The sequence below is a fragment of the Mirounga leonina genome, unplaced genomic scaffold (assembly GCF_011800145.1).
Source record: "Mirounga leonina isolate KUSES-001 unplaced genomic scaffold, KU_Mleo_1.0 Mir_101595, whole genome shotgun sequence".
NCBI lineage: Eukaryota > Metazoa > Chordata > Mammalia > Carnivora > Phocidae > Mirounga > Mirounga leonina.
In genome coordinates, this window is record NW_023270158.1 from 5410527 (window position 1) to 5435753 (window position 25227).

At 45.0% G+C, this 25227-nt stretch overlaps 1 protein-coding gene across 4 annotated transcripts in view; it reads right to left on the minus strand.

The window, feature by feature from the left end:
• SH3KBP1 (SH3 domain containing kinase binding protein 1) overlaps positions 1-25227 on the minus strand; it is a 335649-nt gene that overhangs the window by 150987 nt on the left and 159435 nt on the right. For 3 of the 4 annotated variants that reach the window (XM_035000513.1, XM_035000502.1, XM_035000508.1), the window contains 2 exons: positions 15158-15261; positions 2501-2630 (listed from right to left, as the gene is read on the minus strand). In XM_035000513.1, the coding sequence (XP_034856404.1) occupies positions 2501-2630; positions 15158-15261 (234 nt within the window). Of the gene's footprint in view, positions 1-1889; positions 1950-2500; positions 2631-15157; positions 15262-25227 lie in introns of all 4 variants that reach the window. The other variant, XM_035000518.1, reaches the window with a different exon arrangement.

Sequence of the window (25227 nt, forward strand, 5' to 3'; positions counted from 1 at the left end):
GGAAGGAAGGAAGGAAGGAAAGAAGGAAGGAAGGAAGGAAGGAAGGAAAGAAGGAAGGAAGGAAGGAAGGAAGGAAAGAAGGAAGGAAGGAAGGAAGGAAGGAAGGAAGGAAGGAAGGAAGGAAGAAAGGAAGGAAGGAAGGAAGGAAAGAAGGAAGGAAGGAAGGAAGGAAGGAAGAAAGGAAGGAAGGAAGGAAGGAAAGAAGGAAGGAAGGAAGGAAGGAAGGAAGGAAGGATGGATGGATATGGGTGGACAGATGGAGGGGAGATAGATAGATGGGCCCTCTTGTCCTTAACTGTATAAACAGGAAGATTGCCAAGGCCATGTAGTTCTTTCAGAATCATCCATCCTTGTTAGGAAACCATGCCTCTTCAGGGACCCCAAAACCCCTCAATAAGGGACAGATTCTGTGGTAACTAAACATGGCTGCTGAAACTTTGGGGCTCTCCTAGTTCTGAAATGGAGAGGTTTAACTGAGTGAGTGTTGGGGAGAACAACCTCTCCAAGAGAAAAAGCCCCTTCTGATCATGTGAAGGAAGGCTAAGTGCCCAGAGAGACCATTCCACTCAGTCTCCTAACCTCCTGCCCCAGAAATTCCAGCACCATGCACTTTGAGCTGAGGGGGTCAGGCAGGGTCAAACGTCCATATTATTAAGTTAGAGGAGGAGGAGACAGTTTATTTCAATAGTTCCAAAAATACAAAAGGCATTGCTTCTCTGCCCCTCCAGCTGTGAAAGCATAGCTAACATGGCAGGATACCAAGAAGTCAAGGTTCTCCCAGAGAGGTCGTCCAACACCCCTCCAGATCTCCTTTTCTGCATCAGTAAAGGAATCCCAAAGTAATTTCCACATGCAGACACAAAATGCTTCAGTGAGCATGGTACGTGTGCGTCAGTCTCAACATACAAACTGGTATATGCCAAGAGTTTATCATGATTAACAATGAAAGTGACCGTTTATGGACAGCCTTATATGGCTGAGGTGATTTATATACATTATTGCTATTAGAACCCATAATACACTTCCCCACAGAAATAATGGCATGATGACCCGATTTGGTCCTCCCTCCAAGAAAGCCCATTTAATCCACAACATCCCTGAGGTACAGTATTGTGATCATAGGACCCAATTACCAGGTATTGGTAATTGTTGAATACAACACTATTCCCATATATAAAAGGAGACCCCAGGGAGGTTAGAATTGATGTGCAGTTCAGGACCTATAGCAATTCCCACTATCATGGGGTCAAGGACATTCACTGCCCTCCCAGTTTTACTCACTAGCCGGGCCATGTTAGCAGAGACTTGCTTCACCCCAAGCCAGAGAAGGCAACAGGAGCTCCAAGATGCTTCGCTTGCTCCAAAATCACCCCCCGTATTTCCTACCATAGACCCTAGGATGGAATGGAGTTCAGGGGTGGGGTGGGGTCCCTGGCATTGGCAGTAGAGGGAAAGGGTATAGCTGAAGTCTATGAGCCAACCGACCAGAGCTGCTGTTTCTATGTATGAGAGGCTGTAATGAGCCCGAGCTGCTGAGAGACCAAGTGAAGAAGGTTGCCTGAGCACTTTTCCAGAAGTGGCGTTACCTCCAAACTAGGAGTCTGTCCATCCGATTACTGGTTAAATAAAAGAGACACGACTAACTTGAGAACACTGCTAAAATCAGATTCTTCCCAATGGAAAAGAAAGATGTTTCAGTATTATTTTGACAGGACAGAGTTTAGAAAGGGAGGTCTGCAACCCCACGTAGTGCCGCACCACCATGACAGTCGAGCGTCTTACGACATTCATGCCATGAGCTTGGCTCAAGACAGGGTACAAGAGATACACAGACACCCATGTGGGAGGTAGGGTTAGCGACTGGGAGAACAAAGCTTCCCGGTCCTGACCTTTTGCTCCGTGAGCTGGAAAGGGCAGCAGAGAAGCTGGAGGGAGGAGAGCTTCAGGCCCTGGAGAAAGAAAGACCTGGAGTCCGTTCTCACCATCGCAGAAAGACATGCATGCTCACCCAAGGTGGGGCTGGCCTCTGGGCTGTCTTGTCATACTGGTAAGGAAACTGGCATGCAGTCTTCCCGAACACAGCCCTTCTCACCACCAACGGTTTTTGTGTGTGTGCGTGTGCCAATTTTCTCCAAGTTCCTCAAAGGATGCTGAGAAATACAGTCTCATTTGGTTCATTTAAAAAATAATTACCAACTTGCAGTGAGAGAAGTGTATGGAAGCACAGTAATATGAGCCATAGGAGAGTATGAAAATGGCACAAAGGCCGACGGTCACCTATCCAGAGATGGACAGCGTGCGCCTGCGCACACATCAAGGTGTGCAGTTCACACCTTTACGAGGATAACCTACTACACCGCAGGGGTGAAGGCAGCACAAGCAGAAGCGTACTCGTGAGCTTCCGTCACTGTCCCTCGGCACAGGCTACAGAAAAGTGGGGAGGCTGGAGCAGCACCCGCCGGTGCCCCCACCCTGCCCCCCACATGGGGGACTTCCTTACTTGACTTGGAGAGCTGCTCATCCTGAGAGATGCCCAGGTCATCCGACTCCCCTGACAGCTCCTTGATGAAGTTGGAAGGAAACATTCCGGTCTTCCCATTGAGAACGCCTTCCCACCATCCTTCTTCTACCTGCACAGATGCAAACAGAAGAACAGAGATGCAGGGCTCAGGTTAGACAATGTGGCTCCCAGTTTTCTCTCCCATCTGTATGGTGCACAATGCAGAGCCCACACAGGGAGAGCGGAAGGAGTTAACAGGGAAAGCTTTCAAGTTAACAGGGAATGAGATCGCAGACCTCACAGAGTCTTGAGATTCAGACTCAGGAAGGGGGATGCTGAACCTGGGGGCCAAAAACACAAGTGGAAAGGGATTAACAATTTATTTTCACTAACCTCGGACTGAAATTTGGCATTTCCTTTGGTCACAAAATGTAGGTAAGACAGTAATCGTAGAAGGACCTGTGACTCGTCCCCAAACAAATCATGGACATTTTCCTATCAAAGCACAGAAGCTGTGGGTATCTCAAGATATCGCTTGCACCCATGACTACTATGAAGTGGTGGTAGTTACCACACCTGCTGGGGACCTTGTTATCTAGTGTATTCACTACAGAATTATTAATTATAATAAGAAATTACACAGACTTTCATATCAAAATTTGCTTTTAAAATAGCTTGATAGCTATTTCAACGGTTCCCTTTGTAAACTTACGTTTCATTTTAAGCATTTAAAACCATTATTTAGCAAGGGACAGTGGCTTCCCCAGATTACCCAAACTAACTAGACGGCTGAACAAAAACAGTTAAGAAGCCCTGAGCTAAGAACTCAATCGGAAGGTAGAAGGACTCCCTGCAGGTTTCTGAAGGGTTCTAGAGTACCCTGAAATGGAGTGCAACAGGGTGAAGGGAGGTAGGGAGGGCGGCCAGACTGCAGGCCTCTGGGTAGGGGAGTGAGGGCCGGATCTGGGGGAGCAGTGACAAGGGAGAAGGCAGGCATCGATTTGAAGGCCCTTTGAAGTAGCAGCTGGTCTTGAGCCACCAATTAGCTGGGGCGAGCAAGAGGAAGGTAAAAAGCCATCCCAAGATTTTGTGATGGAGCCACTAACAGAACAGCAGAAGTCCGAAGTCAGAACAGCAAGGTGGCTTCTTAAAGGAAAATAGCAGGACATTCTGAGAACAAGCATGTATTAAGTTACTCACCCAGTGCAATAGAACAGAAAGAGACCCTGAACCTTTGGACTTTTCTTTTTTTTTTTTTACCACATGCATATAACACCAACTCAAACTGATAAATACAATTTAACAGCTAAAACAATTAAAACAAAAAAGATAAAGAATATTAAAGTAAAAAGCCCAGTTCAAATCCTACTGAAGCTCAGCAGTTATATGAGCTCATTCAAATTTCCTACCAAACCGAACCCTGGTTCCTATCTATATAGTGGGGATAATGAATACACTTGATCAGTGTTAGAGACAGATGTATTATGGTTCTACACTAGCGGCTAGGGACACAGAATTGTACAGGGCATGGCTTTTTTTTCCTCCCCGAAGCAGTTGACAATCTACCAAGGTAGAAAGGGCATGTGGTTGAAAGAGGGGAGAGGAGGGGCGTGAATAAAAACTAGCAATGGGAGGTAAATAGATGGGAAAATGCCATGACTCAGTACAAACAAACTTGTTACACAAAGTCGAGCTCACCCAGATTGGGGATGCTACAGGAAGGCTCTGAGAAAAAAAGAAATCAAAAATTAAGGTTGGCCTTGAAGAGGAGAAATGGTAGATATATATAAGTAGTGCAGGGGGGTGTGAGACACTCCAGAAAGGAGGAAGCTGACAGAACCTGTAGAATGGAGACAATGAGAATGGTGTTTGGAGCATTTTTTAGGGAACTCACGGGATCAGGCTTGCACTGTGGTGATTATATCTGCGTGATCACACAATCTTTGGGAAAGAATCCAGATACCCATGCACAACTGTCCCAGTGACTATTCAATAACACATCGTGGCATTTAACAGCACTTCACTTGAAACCATTCCATGTTTCTATGCCAACTCAACTGATATGTGTTATTCTTTCAAGGAGCTTTTTATAGGATTAGGACGGTTGGGAAAATTCGCCATGAGCCTGAATACAAATAGTCACCGGATTTGTGGTGGGGGATCCTTTGTGCTTGTCCTGAATAAGGAACCATAAAATGACCTTCTTTCTCCAAGAATCATGGGGCAGGAGGGAAAAACCAAGGGCACGGACCACAAATGAGCAATCCCTAGCGTAATCCGCAACCGTGCGGGGCAGCTGGGCCAATTCTATTTGATTCAGTTTGACATATCTAAAACATTCCTGTTCCCAGTAATAAGCGACTCCAGCCTGAGATCCCTGAAGGAAGTACTCCTGATGTGTGGGATTGCTTAGCTGCCTGCTGGGAAAACAGGGGTGTCTTTACCTCACCACACCCCCAGATGCCTCTATCAATGAGAGGAGTGGCCAACAGGGAAGCAGCAGAAGTCTATCATTAGCCACGCGGTGAGTGGAGGGTCAGGCAGTAAAACCACCGCTCATTGCCTGAGGCGGTACATGTCTCATGGCAGGTGCTATGGCGGTGGTGGGGGGGGGGGTAGCGTCTGGCCCCTGTACCAGTGAGAACCGTTCAGTACTATTTCTTCGTATAGCCGGCTGCTTTCGTTGTAAGATTCAGGCTAGAGATATGAGAGAAAAAAATGATCCTCACTCTCCCACTATCCTTCTTCAGCAATATTCTAGAGTTCAACTTCCTGCATTAAGATGAGGACCCTGAAGCCTAGCCTCATTCATTCAAAAAGTAAAACATAGTACCTTACACTCTGAATGAATAAGAATGAAAAGCAGGGAAATCATCAAGGGAAACCCTCGATGGGGGTCTCTGAAGGCCTGATTCCCCCACAAAAGGATCTGCCTCGCTTTGAGGAGGTTGTTAGCCACTGTGCTTAGTTAAGTACCACCATGTCCAGGCCTATGTGCCCCTCCCTATCCGACCAACAGTTAATAAGCACCTATCCTGCACTGCTCTAGGACCTTGGGGCAGATTCACTGGTGAACAAAACAGACAAAGACAGTGTTCTTGAGAAGCTCCTGCAACAAAGAAAGGAACATACAGAGCCTGTGCACCCCCTGCTTGGAAAATCAAGCTTGCTTATGTTTGTTTCTATATTTAAAAGAGAGAAAGGAATGTGTCCCTTTGTAATAAACTGTGGATTATGGATGTTACCAAGGGCTTACCATTTCTGCCCCAAGGAGAGTAATAAAGGGGAATCGACGCCCACCTTCTCCCCCACCAACACACACTCATCCACAGCCTGCTGCAGGCAGTGCCTCTAGGCCGAGAACAGCCCCCACCCTGTGCCCCTGGGCCCAACCCAGCCAGCTCTGGAGCCCAGGGCTCCAGCCCGAGAGAGAATCCTACCTCCGGCCCAGAGCTGGGAACAGGGTAGTTTACACCTGGCAGTGTTCGAGAAAGAAAGACACGGTAAAACCACTTCAACAGCTTATGCTGGGGGCGCTGCAATTGCCATGTCTTCACAATCACCAGCATCTAAGTGGGTTCAGGGCCCAAGGAGCTCATCTCTAGCTATTTAGCCCTGTTGGAAGTTGGGGAAGCAGCTGGGTGAATTTCAACACTTCCACCCAATTCTACGCACATTATCTACATTTGTAAGGCACGACAGAGAGGATGCCTGTGGATACAAAGATAACCATGCTGTCCTAGGTACACAGCTATTCCGAATAGTTTCGACTTACCAGTGTTGAAGTTTTACCTGTTAAACTCTACTGAGAAAGGGAACAACAGATTTACCAAGTCTAAAGTCTACCTCAGGGTGGGAGTAGCATGACAGAAAAACCCATTTAAGGGCTGCTATAGCTTTCTACATGCAATTGACCCTTTGTTGCCCAAACCTCAGTCAGAAGCACGCTGGAGGGGGCGCTGAGGGAAGCATGGGGGAGGGAGAGGCACATGGGCAAATGAGGTCAGCCTCATTGTTCCCAGAGCTGTTTTGCCATTCTTTCCAGAAAGGAAAATGGAAAAGACAAGCTTTAAGGAAAGGCCCACACCTTAACATTACTAAAAATTTCCTCAAAATGTATTCAGACTTTATAGGTTGTATGTTTCTAGGAATTTATCCATTTCCTCTAGGCTGTCCAACTTGTTGGTGAATAATTGCTCATAGTAGTCTCCTTCAATCCCTTGTCATTCTGTGTTATCATTCGTAACCTCTCCTCTTTCATTTCTGATTTTATTTATTTGAGTCCCCTTTTTTTCTTGGTGAGGCTAGATAAAGATCTGTCTATTTTGTTTATCTTTTTGGAAGACCAACTCTTAGTTTCACTGATCTTTTCTATTATTGTCTTAGACTCGATTTCATTTACTTACACTCCGACCTTTGTTATTTCCTTCTTTCTACCAATCTTTTTTTAAAAGATTTTATTTATTTATTTGACAGAGAGAGAGAGAGAGACAGCGAGAGAGGGAACACAAGCAGGGGGAGTGGGAGAAGGAGAAGCAGGCTCCCGCAGAGCAGGGAGCCCGATGCGGGGCTCCATCCCAGGACCCTGGGACCATGACCCGAGCCGAAAGCAGACGCTTAACGACTGAGCCACCCAGGTGCCCCCTTCTACCAATCTTGCAGTTCATTTGTTCCTTTTTCTAGTTCCTTGAGGGTATTATGCTAAGTGAAATAAGTCAGAGCAAGACAAGTACTCTATAATCTCACTTTTTGTGGAATCTAAAAAAAAAAAAAAATCAAACTCATGGATGCAGAGAACAGACTGGTGGTAGTTGCCAGAGGCAGGGGCTGAGGGGTAGGTGAAAGAGGTGAAGGGGGCCAAAAGGCACAAAATTCTAGTTATAAGATAAATAAATCCCGGGGATGTAATGTATAGCATGGTGACTATAGTTAATAGTAGTGTATTGTATATTTGTAAGTTGGTAAGAGAGTAGATCTTAAAAAAATTTCTAACTATGTGTAGTGATAGATGGTAACTAAACTCATTGCTATAATCACATCACAGTATATACTATACATGTATCAAATCATCTTGCTGTATGCCTAAAACTAATACAGTGCTTTATTTCAATTATATCTCAATAAAAAATTTATTCAGAAGTAATTAAATGAGAATTTCCATACTGGCCCTTTTTCCCATCTTTGAGAGGTTAAGGGAAAGTATTTTCGAAATTTTTTGAATGGCAGAGAAATACTTAGTTTTTAAAAGTTTTTAAAATTGAGGTATAATTCATATAATGCACATGTCTTAACAGTACAAGTCAATCAGTTTTCACATATGCACCTGTGTAACCCACACCTCTATCAATATACAGAAAGTTTCCATCACTCCAGAAAATTCCCTGTACCCCTTCCTAGTCAATCCACCTCCACAAGCAACCACTCATCTGATCTCTACCACCTATGATTGATTTCACCTTTTCTAGAACTTCGTGTAAATGTTCTAACACATAGTTTTACCTTTTGAATATTGCTGAAAAAATACAAATTGTTTCTAGAAAACATCTTTTTCTATTAGTGGAATTAGGGGAAAATATTTTTAAGGGAACCGCTCCCTAAAGGCATAAACACCTACATTATTTTCCATTTTAGTTGCTTTAAATAACCATCCCTGTTGATTTGGGGACATGAAAGCTGGTTGTGCCAGAGACAAGTGTTATCTAGGTCCTAAATGCCGGGGCCAATATTTTCCCCCAACTCCTGTGTAGTTCATTGTCTGATTACCTCTTTTTGGCAAGGCCACAACATTCCATATACATAGGAAAGTGACTTTTTATTCCCTCGTTCTTCTGAGAATAAGCCTATTCCACATGAGAGGGGCCCCTCAAAAGAGAAATCTGCAGAGTAACTCAAAGGGAAATGATTGAAGAAAACATATACAATTTCTGTTTAAGACTTCAGCAAACTCTGCCCAATGAGACAGAGCTACATCCATGATTTGCCTCACAGTGGAAAGGGTTTTTGGTAGGGCCCTTCTCGACATCCTTCAGCAACGCTTGACAGCCCTGTCCTTCAAAATTGCTACAGGCTAGTCTACAGGTCCCCAAATTCCTAAATGACTCTGTGCTAAGGCCTTACTCTTACTCCAACTTGAAAATCTGAGCAAAGAGTAAATCAAGCCAACAAGATAACTTTTCTGATGAATCAAGATCCTGAAGCTTTGTTCCGCCACTATTCACAAGTGAGAAAATTATCCATGAGGGTTGTGTTAATCTTAGAAAACCCATTTGTAAGAAACCTTCAAATGGGGGTATTCCTTTAAAAGTTCAGTATAGGAGGGGCGCCTGGGTGGCTCAGTCGGTTAAGCATCCCAGGGTCCTGGGATCAAGTCCCACAACAGGCTCCCTGCTCGGGGGGAGCCTGCTTCTCCCTCTCCCTCTGACTGCAGCTCTCCCTGCTTGTGCTCTCTCTCTTTCTCTCTCTCTCTCTCTCCCCCCCGACAAATAAATAAAATTAAAATATCTTTAAAAATAAAAAAGTTCAGTGTAGGAGGTACCGTCACTTATCTCATCCACACTTCATTGCTGGGACCAGCTTCTGCTTCCCATACTCCACACCTGCCGCGGAAGCTTCGCAGGTCATCCCTGACTCCAGAGCAGGGCTGTACCAACACCCTGTCCTCCCCCCTCCAGACTAGCCCAGCACCTTACACGATATACCCTGTGCTTGCTGAAGGAATCCAAATACTTCTCACCTTCCACGTGCCTGGGGATGAAATTCTTCCTGTTCTAGGAAGCGTCTTCTTCACCTTCACTGAGTGCCCTTGTTTTTAAATTCCTTCCTCATTTGTCAATGCCATCGTTTGCCACTCTCGTACCATCCAGGGTTCTTACTTAGCTTCTTAGCTGTGCATATCTTACCCTCCTTAACTATACTGAACATGTTTCAAGACAGATTCCATTCACGAAATCTCTGAATCTCTATGAACCCAGTTTCTGTCACAGAGTAAGCACTCAAATATTTGATAAATTCCATAGCTATGCAAATCTCTTATAAATACATTTCAACTTGCAAATATGTTGCTTTTATACAGTTGTAGTCTGTTTTGTGGGCTGATGATGCTAATCTAATCACCTTTTCTTCTAATCGTGGCTTCCCTCTCCTTAACATGCTCTGTCACCTCTGCAAATTACATCATCAGACATGTCTACCCAAAATCACTGGAAGAAATGACTGTAGAGCAGCCCAAGCTCTTTGGATTATCACATTCTAATAAACAAATTTTTATATTAATGTTATCTCTTTTTTTGAAAAGGTAACAAACCCTTCTAAAGCAAGGGGTGCCTTGATGGGTAAGAATTTAGGTATGCTTGGATTACCTATTAACTAATTAGCTTTTAAATGAACTGCACTTCTCATGGGCAAGCATAAAACAAAAGGCAAGTCTTTGAAGTTCTTACACCAAGAATGAAATGAGGATGACCTGCTATTTGGGGTCCCTGGACCCAGTTTCAATGTGTGTGGGGGGGCAAGGGAGGTTTCCCCACATCAACAAGCAATTCTTCAGACATTAGCTGGGTGTCCTACCATTTAACTCGGTTCTGACACTCTCTACCCAGAGACAGCTGCATATCCCACAGGTTAAGAGCTCAGGCCTGCAAGACTGCTCCGTTCCCTGCCCCCACTGCAGATGCCACTTGCAAGTCCAGGTTGTCACCTATCCTTCTGACCCACTGGCTACAAATCAGAGGTTCCCAGGATCCCCTCCTCGGGTTCAATTAATTTCCTAGAGCAGCTCAGAGAACTCAGAGAAACATTTTACTTACCAGATCACTGATTTATTAGAAAAGGATATAACTCAGGAACAGTCCGATGGAAGAGATGCACAGGTCAAGGCACGGGGAAAGGGCGTGGAGCTTCCATACCCTCTCCAGGCACCACTCTCCACGCACCTCCACATGTTCACCAACCCAGAAGCTCTCTGAATCCTGTCCTTTGGGGGTTTTACGGAGGCTTCATTACGTAGGCATGGTTGATTAACTCACTGGCCACTGGCAACTGATTCGACCTCCAGCCCCTCTCCCCTCCCCAAGGTCAGTGGGTGGGACTGAAAGTTCCAACCCTCTAACCACACCATTGGCTCCACTGGCAACCGACTGCTTTGCTTAGGTGTTTCGAAAGTTACCCCGTTATCCTAAAGAAAGACACCTTTATCACTCTTTCAGGAAATTCCAAGAGTTTTAGGAGCTCTGTGTCAGAAATGGGATGGAGACCAGATACATATAGTTCTTAATATAATTCACAATATTATAACTGCCCATCTGTACCCACAAAGGTTGTCTGATTGAGTTAAACTTCTGAAGAATTTCAACAGCTCATTTAACTCGAGCTGAGGGAACCAAATCTGCTCTTGTGGGTACAAGAAGATGCCTGAGTTTCTTAAAAGTGCAAGTTACCACCTTTGCAAACTCTAAGACCAGGTCAGGCTTTAAATCTGAAATTTCACCATTGATCTCCAGCGAGCCTGACTAGGGACCATTGAAAAATACCTCAAAAACAAACCACAAGGAACAAATAAAAGCAAGAATCTCTGAATACTCCTTGGGTTATCACTCAGAGAGACTGGTTGAGACCAAGCTCAGCCAACACAAGAAGTGGCCCCTTTCCCAGTCTCCAGATAAAACAGACTGGGAAACAAAGAGGCTTCAATGAACTTTTCAAAAAAAATAAGCCAACAACCCAGGTTTGAAACTCCAGAGGCCCTCAAATGCCATTACTCCTGATGAGCTTGTCTATATGCCATCTCTGATCTTATGGTTACAATTTCACCTGCATTGATCAGTCCCTGCCACTCTGGACAAAAATGACACAAGTGTGTATTTACAGTGATTTTCTTAAAAAAAAAAAAAAAAAAAAAAACCCAAGAACTCAGTCTGCTATTTTTCCTTTCAAACTGGCAGCCCGGTTCCTTTAGGTTTACAAAGATGAATCTAACGACGAGAGCAGAGTCCCTGTCTCTAGCCAGGAGGCAGGTGCACGCTACATGCTTTTTTGAGGAAGGTGACTTTGCTAGGTGCACTGAGCCCGGACAGCTCTGCACTCCCCATTCCTTCTCCCAGCCACCCTGCACAGACCCATCCAGGCTGAGGGCTCGGGGCTGGCCGTCAACTCCTGCCAGATGGAGCTCAGCCTGCGTCGACCCAAACCTGCGTAAGCCCGCTGCTCTGTTAACCCACCAGGTGGTTACATGGCTCAAAAAATAGGTAAGTGTGAAGACAAAGTGAGTGGTGACAAGGGATAATGGTGAACGATGTGAAGTTAAAAAAAAAACCAAAAACCTGCTGCCAAATTAGGTGTGGATGAGACATCCAGAAAAGATGGGGGCAGTGGACTGCAGACCTTTCTTTAGAAGGACTGGGTACTCCGGTTGCTTCCCTTGTGTTCTTGTCAATCCATTTTAAAAAAACTGATGGAAATCATGAAGGAGGCACTATGGATTTAGAGAGGACGGAACTCAAACCAGCAAACCCATATTTAAGGAAAACGCCTTGACCCTATGAGCTTATGGTGACAAATGGCAAATGAATGTACATTTTTATATTTTCAGGCAAAATTAAATAAGATATAAATGATCTTAATTAGGGGTGCCTGGGTGGCTCAGTCGTTAAGCATCTACCTTCAGCACAGGTCATGGTCCCAGGGTCCTGGGATCGAGCCCCACATCGGGCTCCCTGCTCAGCGGGGAGTCTGCTTCTCCCTCCCCCACTCCCCCTGCTTGTGTTCCCTCTCTCGCTGTGTATCTGTCAAATAAATAAAATCTTTAAAAAATTATCTTAAATAAGATAATATCTAATTTAATTAATATATATAAAACATCGTGTTTTAAGATTCTCTGCTTGATTCAACCTTTTTCAAAAAACCAGTCCATACCTCCAAAATCCTCCTAAGAGTTGTCTGGGCTTTTTTGTTCCTTTGGGGTAGTTGGTGTGTGTGCATTTGTGTGTGTGTATAGCTTTGCAATAATGTAGGATCGATCTATCAATCAATAAGAATATAACATATTTATACACACATACATGATATCACCTATTATATTTTTATTGCCCAATAGATTGATTGGTTTCATAGTCTTGCAAAGCTAATACTATGGTCTTACCTCAATCTGTCCCTGTGATTGAAGAGTTTTTATTGATTTGGGATGTTTATTTTTAGTTTTCAGTGGTATGAGAAAATACCCACTGGCATTTATACATCCATTATAAAAAGGCATATTTTATATTACGCAGTGACAATGGCCCAATATCTGCAATATTATAAGGAAACAGACATAATGGGAAAACTCATTTTTGATAATATAATTTTTTAAATATGGTTTAAAAGGCCAACCTTTATGTTTTGTTTTACATAAATATCCTAGGCTACACAGTTTTCCTTTTTCCTCTGGGAAGCAAGCCCATCCTGAAGCCTGGCACTGAACTGGTGGTGACTGAACAGGACACTGGTCTTGCTGGTGGCGGGGACGTCCTACGTCATCTCGGCGCGAAGAGTAACACCTGCGATCCCTCCTCTCCTTCAGCGACCCATGCCCGCTTTCCCTACAGCCAACGGGCAGGTGAGGGTGGCCACTATCTCCCAGAAATGTGTTAATAATTTTCCTTATCTTGATTTGTATTTCATAAAACATTTTTACAACATTAAAGGAAAAACTATCTTCTGTGACACAACCATTTTCAATCCTCGTTCCCTTCCGGTCTTCAATCACACACGCGGAGATGTATTTTACGTGGCTGTGTCCTAGTAGATGCAATTTTGTGTCCTGATCTGTTCATTTATTTTGCAAAAAAATCTTTTCATACTTCCATTTATTTGCTTACTTATTCGGCAAGCGTTTATTAAAGTACATATTAGGTTTCAGGCACTCTTCCAGGTACCACATAAGTAAAGATAGATCAAAACCAGATCCCTGCTGTTGAAAAGCTCTCAGGTTAGCAGAATTTAACAGAAAATTACATCGCACAGTATTGTAATAAATACAGATTTAAAGACCTCTGGGTTTACCATCTTAATGTCTTCACAATCTTCTAGCTGAATACTATCACTTAATTCATATAACTGTTCTCTCTCTTATTTTTCATTATCACAAGCAATTGACGTGTTTCATTTATGTTTTTTTCTGTTAACCATTTTCTTTGGATAAATTCCTGGGAGTGAGATTACTGGCTCAAAGGATGTTAATTCAGATTTTTACAGCTCTTGCCATACCCTGCTAAATAGCTTCATACTAGGATCATAAAGACATACGAAGTCACCACTTCTCGGTATTACCAACAGTCTTAATGTAAAATGTTTTCTTAGGATTCTCAAAAGCAGGACCCATTATTGTCTTAATTTGCATTTATTTAATTAATAGCAGTGTGGAACATTTCCTCATGGTAAAGATTTTTCTTTCCCTTTGTGGGATTTGTGTTTATGGCAGATTTATCTACCATTTATTGTTGTTATAGTACCTTCCTAGTATAATTTAATATATGATATATATTACAACTTTTCATGATCATTTATTGCAAAATGTTTATTTGTTGTTCTCTGTTGGTTTTTTTAGCTAAAGTCGCTTCAAATTATACCAAAATTTTAACTTTTTTTTAAATTAGTCACATAACGAGATCCCCTCGTTAATGAGTTAAATAAAACTTTGACGCCTGCTCACTTTATGTTTGTACGAGCATCAGAGAACCTGGTGGCTAGCATCAGCCCTGCTACTTGGACCCACGTCACAGTTCACTTAATCCCCTCCTTGACTTCTAGCTTCCTTTTTTTGTAAACCATGGATTTCTCTAAGGCCAAATGGTACTCAGGAAACCAAAGCTATCGGAGAACTGTATTTCTATACACAGACACAAGTGTTGAATCAGGATGAATGATCAGGTTCTAAGTCTGAAGCCCAGGATTGCCCAAGCAGAAGGGAGAGGAGCAGAGGAGAGGGAGAAGCAGACTCCCTGCCGAGCAGGGAGCCCGATGTAGAGCTTGATCCCAGGACCTTGGGACCACTCCACCAGCAGGGCTGGCCCCGAGTAGCCAGGACCGAGCAGCAATAAGGGAATGCGGGGCAGTGGAGAGAACAGTTGGTCTCCAGCCAGGTGGACCTGGCTCCAACCCTCAGCCCTGACTCTTCTAGGGTCTGTCTCTCTTTTTTTTTTCCTTCTAGGATCTCTTGAGGCTCTTTTCTCATCCACAAAACAAAGTGCTTGGGATGGGCCACCCAATGGGCCAATGTGTAGAGAACCTTATCACGCCTGTCACATACTAGTCTTCTATAAATGTCCCTTCTTTCCCTTCCCTTTGAATCCACAGTGTCCCCCACGATGAATACTGAATTCACCCTCTAGAGATGGCTCAGGGTCACTCTGGAGAGCCAGAGTCTACTGGCAATTGAAGCAGAGGAGAACAGCTGTGGCAGTGGGCCGGGACCTCTGAAGCCCTTGTACACTGGGTGAGAAAGACTGTAATTCCAGATGGCCCACACCTGCTCCTAATGGGCTTGGCGGCATTCCTGTCTCTGAGAAACCAGATAGTGTCTAAGGTCTCTCTAAGCTCAAACATCCGCCACAGCAAGGCCAAGCAGGGGTGGATCCTGACCGCCCGCGCGAGGCCACCCACCCACCCGCCTGGCACGCTTACCTCTCCTACTACCTCTATGATGTCGCCGACCTTCAGCTCAAGCTCGTCGTCGTTCTGGGGCAGGTAGCTGAATGCCACCTGGCAGCGGCGCCTCCTTCGCTCGCCTGAATGGGGAAAGCAAAATATTGTTGAGATGCAGCTCTTGTCTCAAAATTCGATTTTAAAGTGAGGCTTCCTAGGCATGCAGGCAAATTAAGCTGACTTGTCTCAGATATGCTCTCTGGGACATGGCTAGAGGCACGGCAGCCCTGGTCTCAGAGAGAGGCAGTAGAAAGCAGAGCAATGCTTCTTGGTCTTTTAAAAGCTGCTGGGTCAGAAAGGCATGGATATGAGAAACCGATCCGTTGGTGCAGAAGGCAAAAACCCCACCCCTGAAGCGCTGGAGCAGTGTTGCCTTAAACGCTTTTCCACGGATGGGGCTTTGTATTTGTTGCTGTTGATTTTTGATGAAAGCTGATGTGATGTGGTAGAATAAAAAGAATGGTCTGCTTCTAATGCTAGCAAGGCAGAGGAAATTTTCCCCAATGTGCAAAGGAAAAGATAAAGTAGCCTGGCCTTTTTCTGACTAATCATCACCCTTTCAACATGCTGGAACTCAGGCCTGATAAGCAAAGGCTAGTTAGATTTCAGCCTGCCCTTGGTGCCATTTCAAATGCCCCAAAGGGGTTCAACAAATCCACTTCGGTCCTCTTCCCTCAGTTCCAGGGGACCCATTAGCAGGATCCCTGGCTGCTCACACAGAACCAACCCAGGCAAATCAAGATAAAAGCCAGGACCACATTTCACTTGACCGGAGGACATTCAAGGTCACAGCATCTCGCTCACCCAGAGCGGCCCAACGGGGAGGCCCTGGCTTAGAGCTGGTTCAAGTACAGATGCAATTGTCCACACCACAGACATGCACTGTGGGCAGAAAGAACATGCATGTGGTATGTGTGATGGGGGTGGGGTAGGGAGACAGGCAGCAGCGGAGGCCCAAGCCAGGGAGAGGTGGATAGCAGAGAAGAAGTAAGACCCGCATTGCTCCCAAGTTTGTGGCTCAAGGCTGACCACCTCACATTGTTCCCTCCTGCCACCACATGGCCTAGAAAACCAAAGGGATCAACAACTTCAAGGAAACACATTTAGAAATGCTGACATTATTTTTGGATACTGCCTACAGTGATTCTTTTCCTTTTCTAGTCTTTTCCCTGAGAAAGCAAATCCCTGCAGGAGTGATCACAGGCCGCATTAAGGCCCCCGTGCAGCATGACATCATACAAAGGGGAAGGTCTTTGCTACATCTGATGGGCTCACTGATCAATATGTTTCAAAAGCCAGTGGCCTAGTTCACTCCGCTCCATTTTTCTCTGCCTGAACCTCACTACGGAAGAACCGAGTCAAACAGAAGAAAGGGGGCAGAAGTTCAGAATCAATAGCTTGTCTGATCACATCTTTGGCAACTATACAAATACACTCCACCGCTTCATGCAAAACCACAAGCCACCTGGGCCTAATGAGAACAAATGCAGAACTCTCGGGCCAACTGCCAGGTGCCGACCACACTGCCTGCAGGTGGCACAGGGCGACCCACGGAGGGCCCGGCTCTCCCGGGCACTGAGGGCGCATCCCAGCTGGCTTCTCCCCGGTGGGGAGTGAGGAAGAGTGGCAGTCCGGGGCCAAGAACTCTACTGTGATTCCATGGCGTTCGATGCAATGGGAGGCAAATCCAGCACTCTGTTGTAAAGGGTACAGATTCCTCGTTCTAGCTCAGAAGGTCAAGATGACGACGAAGCGATCTCGGCACCCACCATGACTCCCCTGCCCCCACATACACCTCTTAAGAAGAAGTTCTTTTATTTATTTGTTTATTTGACAAAGAGAGAGACACAGCGAGAGCAGGAACACAAGCAGGGGGAGTGGGAAAGGGAGAAGAAGCAGGCTTCCCACGGAGCAGGGAGCCTGATGCGGGGCTCGATCCCAGGACCCCAGGATCATGACCTGAGCCGAAGGCAGACGCTTAACGACTGAGCCACCCAGGCGCCCCTTAAGACAAAGTTCAATTCTAAATTGTGAAGAGATTTATTTGCTAGATGTTACATTAAAAGCAAGCTCTGCACGTACAAATCCGAACACAGAACGAGTAAACATGAAAAATCTCTGAAACCTAACATTCACAAGCACAGAAGCCACCAGTCCTAACCAAAGTGACTTGAAAATAACATCTGAAGCCCCAGTGTTGGCTGAAATCATAAAACGCAGTTATACATAAGCTCGTGTCTGCACAAAACCCTCTGTAAAAAGCAGCATCTAACCTGATGCTACGCAAATGGTGAAAGAGAGAGTGATGTATTCTTCAAGGATAGACTAACACTGCAGACTCAGGACCTGGAACAGGATAATCAGGTTTCTCTTGAACCAAATCTCTGCCTCAGACTTCTATAAAGCCCTGTCTGGTATCAGAAGAATGACACGTTTACTAGTTTCTGTCTGCCAGGCTAATCAATAGTTCTTAAACACCTCTAAGAAGGTTAATTCATTGGTGGCATAAAGTCCTATCAAACACATCACCCACATACAGGACCAAGAAAAGTGAGTCCCACAGCGAGGTATGCAGATGTTGCTGACCCTAAAGGCCACCTGACCTGACCCCGGGCAGAAACAGTGATTTCCTGTGGCACTGGGATAGCTTTGTGGTCTTTTCTAAAGCACTTCTGGTATCCACCATCCAATCTCATCCTGCCAACCACATGAGTTAAAAAGAAAAAGAAAGGAGCCAGAATGAGCAACCATTTTGCAAATGAGAGCGTCGGGGCTCAGTGACTTATCCAAGGACACTGAGCTGATGAGCGGCAGTATCTCCTTGGCCTGAGTTCAGAGCTTTCCTCCAATGCTGGATGAGCCAATTCTATTCACATCTCATCCCACATTCTCTGCAATCTGTACTCAACTGCTTCTTGCACCACTGTGTAACAGCCTCAGGTTCTCACCCAAATTCCCTGACCGCTGCTTTTCCAGGCCTCAACTTCTGCAAATCACCGTTCCAGTCTTGTTTGCCAGATCTACCCAATCTAAAACCCAGTTCAAGGTGGGCGGCCGACATCAGGAGACACTGCGTTTCAGGTGCCTCTGTCCATCCGAAATTTAAGGGAGTTTAAGGATATCATTGGCCATTTTTCCCCCTCCTGGCATTTCACTGATGTTTACTACTCAGTCTTGACCTTCTTTGAGGAGGTGCCTAGACAACAATGTCATCTCCTTTCAATAGCTGGTATAAACTGGAGAAAAATAAGAATGACTTGCCCAAGGCCGTGGCTTAGCATCACTGAATTTGAGCTACCATCTTCATACCCAGAGCCCAGTCCGCTTGAACTCGTTTTCACACATTACTTTGGGCTTTTTTTCTATGGAATAAACTGAGCCTTGAAAGAAATTTAAATGCATTTGCTGATCATGGCCAACAATACAAATTGATATCAGGACAACTAGAAAGAGAAGAGGACATATGTTCCTCCTCCTTCATGTCAGGGCCACTGCCACCATCCTTTGTCACTCTGTGTGTTTTCTAGGTGGGACCACTTACCTCCCAAGACATAACCGCGAGAAGTAACACATACAGGTTTGACGGACATACATGCTAATGTATATGTGCTCACGGACACAGACTCACGGACACGGGTCTCCACTGCCATACCGTATGGTGGCCGCACACTATACATGCCTGGCCACGCATTCACACGTCAAAACACGGGCACACGGACGCCAAGGCACACGCTCGCAATGCCCACACTAGGCCTCGTTCATTCCTGCCCTTACTTTCATGACCAGCTTTGTGTAATAAAATCATAACAGCTAGCATTTGTTGAGCACTTATTGTGTGCCAGAGACTGCTGAGTACCGTATACGTATGACCCCACTTAATCCTCACACCGAACCCCCTTTTTACAAGCAAGGAGAGACACAGAGATGGAGTGTTTTACCAGAGGCCTTACAGCTCGAAAGTGGATGCAGGTCTGGAGCCACTGCCCCCCACGTCTGACTGTTCTGAAGAACTCTCAGCTATGGGTCTTGAGACTGCAGAAAGGACTCACTGGGCCACCGTGGGACGTGGTTAAGATGTGAAACCAGGAAGTGAAAAACCACAAATCAGGAGCATTTCCTTACAGCTGCTGGATATTTTAATGACAGAAAACTGGCTGGAAGTACACTCACACTCTCTGAAAATGACAGAGCAGAAACTGAAGAGGGTATAAATTTGGACACACATGCGCCTGGGTGGCTCAGTCATTAAGCGTCTGCCTTCGGCTCAGGTCATGATCTCAGGGTCCTGGGATCGAGTCCCGCATCGGGCTCCCTGCTAGGCGGGGAGCCTGCTTCTCCCTCTGCCTTTCTCTCTCGCTCTGTCTCTCATGAATAAAAAAAATAAATAAATAAAAATAAAAAAAAAAAACAACTACAAGGGTCTAAATCACCAAGGGACGCTATCCACAAAACTCTAAACCTCAGTAACAAATCAGTGCCACTAATTACAGGTAATAACGGGTGACAGAGGATAACAAGGAGAAAACACCTTGTGGGAACAGGTGATCTCCCTTCAGAGGCCTCTAACCAGTAGTTCTCAATCTTGGCTGCATATTGAAATCACCTGGGGAGCCTTCACAATCTAAATAGCAGTCCCTGAAGAACTAGGTCTCCACAGAATCGTGGCTTCTTCTAGGGCTGGGGCAAAGAGAACACAAAGCGAGAACAGAATATCCACTAATGCTAACATCAGTGAAGTGCTCAAACACTTGAGGGGTGATTTCAAAAGCCCACAGAGATCAGCTTGACAGGGCTTCCACTGGCCAAATCTGGGACAGTAACAGCTTGTACTGAGGGTTGTATTATCACTTAGTCATTTCCAAAATAATTCACGAGCCCAGACTGGTAAGTTCAATAGGTAGCTAGGTTGATAGCTACCTAGCTAGGTGAACGGATAAGATTAGATAGATAGGGACAGGGCAAGAAGCCAAAGCTCTCCTTTAGAAAAAGAATGTCAAGGGCGCCTGGGTGGCTCAGTCGGTTAAGCGTCTGCCTTTGGTTCAGGTCATGATCCCAGGGTCCTGGGATCGAGTCCCACATCGGGCTCCCTGCTCAGTGGGGAGTCTGCTTCTCCCTCTGTCATCCCTCCCCACCTCGTGCTCTCTCTCTCTCTCTCTCTCGAATAAATAAGTAAACTCAAAAAGAAAAAAAGAATGTCCGCAGATAAATAAAGAAATGATAGAAACAGACAATCACCACTTTATAAGCATCATAGCAACCACTGATTCTGGCCAGAATCAATGGTTGCTAAAACCAGTGGGTGAAAGCTTGTTGGGGATTAGGATACGTAAAGAGTCTCAGAGTATCTCCCCACAGATTATTTATTAATTACAAAAGGAAAATTGTCCTCTTAGAATGGAGAAACCAGACAGACAGACTTAAAGCTCACATTGTCAATAATGACACTCCTCATGTGACACGTGAAGAAAGACTAAACATCACCTGTAGAATGCTCCCACCCCAAACATTTCACCTACATCTTACTGTGAGAAAACAATCATGCAAATCCGAAATGATGACAGTCTACAGAAACGGACCTGATTTAAAAAAAAAAACAAAAAACCTTTCTTAAGTCACTATCACATATAATTTTTTAAAGGCTAGGAAACTGTTTTAGATTTAAAAACAGTAAAGAGATACAGCAACTAAATATAATGTGATCCTTAATTGCACTGGGGTTTTTAAAAGGTTATAAAGTTGGAAGAATTGGGGAAATCTGAATATGGACCAACACTAGATAATAGCATTATATTAATGTTACATTTCCTGCATGTGCTCACTCTGTTGCAGTTACAGAGGAGAATGTCCTTGTTCCAAAGTATTTAGGGATCAAGCGTCCCGATATCTGTAACTTACTTTCAAATTGTTTATGGAAAAAAGGAGTGTGCACACATGTGTGTGCATGTGCATGTGGGTACATATACATACACAGAGAGAGTGAGAAAACAAATGTGGCAGAATGCTAATAATGGGGGAATCCAGATGGGTGTTCATTGTAATACTGTTACAACTTTTCTGTACATTTGAAAATTTTCTAAGCAAAAGTTTTAGGAGGGGAGGAAAAATACAGATGCCCAGGCCCCACCCCTTATCAATGGTCTGCGGAGCAATGGTCTGGGCATCTGTATTTTAAGAGCTCCTCAGGCGAATCTAACGAACGGTCAGGGTCAAAAGACATCTAGACAGATCGGCTGTCCAAAAATAAATGGGATTTTCCAGGAACATGCTATATGGGTTCCACATTCAGCTTCTTCTCATCTGGCAATATTAGGCTAATACATAACCCAGGGGAATGGTGCCATGCTGTGATTTTTGCTTCACAGAACTTCAGGAAAGTCATACCAAACAGCCTCTAGCTCTGAAAGTGTGCTCTTGGGAGAGTGGGGGATGGAAAAGATGGCGGTCTCTCCTATGATTCATTAGCCACCACTGCTGGGGGTGCAGCACTCCCCAACTTACTGAGCACATTCCAGATGCCTGAAGAGGCTGTTCTTGAGTCAGAAACCTCTATTTAGGCAAAGGGCCAGGTTTCCTATTTCAAGATGGAAAGACAATACAAAGTAAATTAATAACTGTGGAGAATCACCCCTTTTACTTGAAACATCCAGTGGATTTGGGGAAGAGAGAAAGTTGAATGACTGATCTTGCTGGACCCAGCATCATACCGTTTGCTGGGAAGATTCCCACTCCTCATCCTGTTTCAATGTAACATAACTCAGAGGAAGAGGAGGACACTTCAGGAGATGATGGCATGCCAGAAAAACGAGGAACTTGTGGGTGTTTCTTGCCAAACCCCTCTGGCTGTGGCTGGACTGTTACAGTGGAAATGTACGGTATTTAATTAAGCAGCACTATTTGGTCCCTGGAGATGAGCCTCCTTGATTCTCTTAGGGCTGCATGTAATCAACGTCTTTGTAGGGCAGAAAACAGTAAATCCATCTGCCTCTACTTCGAAGGGAAGGTTCATCCGAACAGAGGTTATAGCTATGCCAGTGCTCATTGGCTCCCAATCCCACCAGAATACAGGAGGAAAATGTAGAATCAGTAGGGAACCATTTATGAGGGCCTCAGAGCCATGGGGGCTGGGAAGGGAGGCAGGTAAAGTCAAAAGTCACATAAGGAAAATGCACTGAGCCAGCTGGAGATGGAGCCAAACACTGATGAGGTGTCTGCCATGTGCCAAGAACCGAGGTAGGCATGTTACATGCCTTCCCTCAAGTTCTTGACCAACCCTGTGAGGTGAGGGATGTTGGTCCCATCTTTATGAATGGGCACAGTAAGGCTGGATAACTTGTATGAGGACCATGCATTAAATAAGTTGTGGTCTGCAGCCCACTTCTTCCAGGAATCCAGGGTAATACCAGGAAGGCAGATTAGGGGTGCATTTCTGGGGGACTCTGGATGACAAGCTAAGGATGAGAACTTACCCAGAGGAGGTTTCTGGACAGAGAAATGACTACAAGATGTGATGAGAACGGTGCTGTAGGGAGAAGCGGCTGCTGTCAGGGGTGTAGGTGGGCTTGGGGGAGGGAGCCTAGAAGCAGGCAGATAGCCCAAAAGAGGACAATGAGAGACAAAAGTCTGAAGAACATGATGGAAGGAATCACATACACAGGGAAGGAGAGGCAGATACACATTCTCATCATGAGTTGATGTGTTTCAGTTGCTCCCTTTGGGGGCCAGTGACCCTCTTTCACTTGTCTAACAGGGCCTGTTAGAGCAGACACTCAATCCATTCTTGATGGATCGATGGATGAATGAACTAATGAGTACCTATTCCACGTTCTGTCTGTGGGTCACTGTTTTGGGGAAGGAAAATTTTTTTAGACAGTCAGAGGGACACTGGAGAAGGACAGAAAGGGTGGAGGGAAAGAGTTAAAGCCTCAACCTGGTGTTAAACAGGGCACCCACCCACATATGCTTAAAAGTCAATGCCGAAATGTTTAAGATGTTAATTTTACATTGTGGGTCTTTCACCACAATTTTTGAAAAAGCCGACGCCACCTTGAATTGTTGCAGCTATAGGGAGAGAAAGATGGTGGCCCATCATCTTGCCATGGTATCAAAAGTGTCACATTCTCCAACACTGCAGTCTGAAACATCTGTGATATTACTAAACAATGCCTGATAAACTCCTAAATGCTTTCTTCTAAGTTTATGGTCCACGGTCAACCATCCATACCAAATGACAGAGCAAGATATATCTGAGCCAGAAATTATGTATATTTGATTTTAAATTTAGTCCCATTCGAAGAGAGAAAATAGCTAAGTAGGGAGAGAGATATCTATTTAAGAAGGCTGGGGGCAGCAGTGTTTCTCACAGCAAATGCATATATGCCCAGAGATCTATACAGGAAGCATCCTGAATGTCCACTGAGAGAGGATGGCTGCATCATATATCCAGGCCACGGGAAACTAAGCAGCCTTTTAAATCGAGCAAGCAGTTCTGCACGCACTGATATGTAAGAGGTGTCCATAATATGTTAAATTAAAAAAGCAAATCACATAATGTGTGCAATATGCTCCCAACATTGTAAACACATACACACTCCCGCCTTCCCTCTATAACCTCCAGCCTGGACTCTGATTTACTCCTATCACTCAGAACCCAGTTACAGAGTATGGGCTCAAGAAATGTTTATTAATGAATAAATGGAGTCATCCAACGTTCGATTAATATGTGAAGGCCTGAAAGAATTAAATAAATGAAAGAAGGGGTGTGTGTACAAGAACACAGTTGTGCAAGCACAGAAAAGGGTATGGAAGGGTATGCCCAAATTAACAGTGGTATTTTTGGAAAGGGGGATTAGGAGAGTGTAAAGAGAGAATCACATAAATGTTTCTGTACATCAATTTGTTTTTCCGAAGAGCATGTAATAATACACTGTAATAATTTTTCAAAAATCGTTACAGTCGCCTATTAAAATAATGATTGTGCATTATGAAACTTACATGTTTCTGATTATGCTTTGATGACGTTAATAGTAAAGTTAGTTCCTATTCTCCAAGTAAATAAATAAATACCAGTCGAATCAGACGGAAAGGTGGTGTCACAGGCTGAATGTCAAGGGGGTTCTCAGCTGGTTGCGGCTGGTCCATGGAGACAATGGGAGGTGTGAGCCAGAGAAATGGCTCCATACCTGTAGCCCTCACTACTTATTACTCTGATCAGATGCTGGTACAAAAGCAAGGAGCCCCATCACATCCTACTGGTTATGGATGCAAGCTCATTTTTCCTGGCCTGATGGCGCAGACCACACAGCCCAGACGGGCCGTCTCCCTCCCGGCGGCAGGGGCCCGTGGGGGCCAGGGGGCTCTGTGTCCGTCTTCTGAGCTTGCTCACGCTCACTCACTCACACGCACACACCCAGCCACCGGCCTGGTCTGGGCTCCCCCGCCAGCCACTGCTGTGCCCCAGCCCCACCCTCATCCCAGCAGATGTGAACCCCTGTTGAGCAGCCATGTCTGTTTGCCTCCTGTCCCTTCAGCTCTGACACCTCTCGGCTCTCTCTTGCATACCTTCTTCAACAAATGCCACTCATCTCCCCACACCCACACACTCCTCATGATGGTTATGAGGATGCCATTTCATCACAAAGGCCCACTCTCTCTCACTGATGCAGAAGCAGAGGGCGAGACACCAATCCCTGATCTAGTCCTCCCTCGGGCCTACAGGCTGCGGAGTCTAATGCCCTGTTTTAAAGAAGCCACTGAAGATAGTCTTAAAGTTAGTCAATTAACATATGATCAAAGACATCGACTTTCTAATGCTAGTGCGATATAGAAAGGGGCCATCCATTAAATAAACTGAGCTTCTACAAAGAGATACTGCCTCTGGATATTTTCAGTGTTAATACCTGATATTCCCTGAGAAGTCACATCTATAATTTGGGTATCACGGGCATGAAGAACTTCTAACACCATAATGTCCCTGCGCTCAACCATCTTATATAAATGGTACATGAATTAGGCCACGGAGAGGACACACGAGCTCGGATTTACAGCCCATG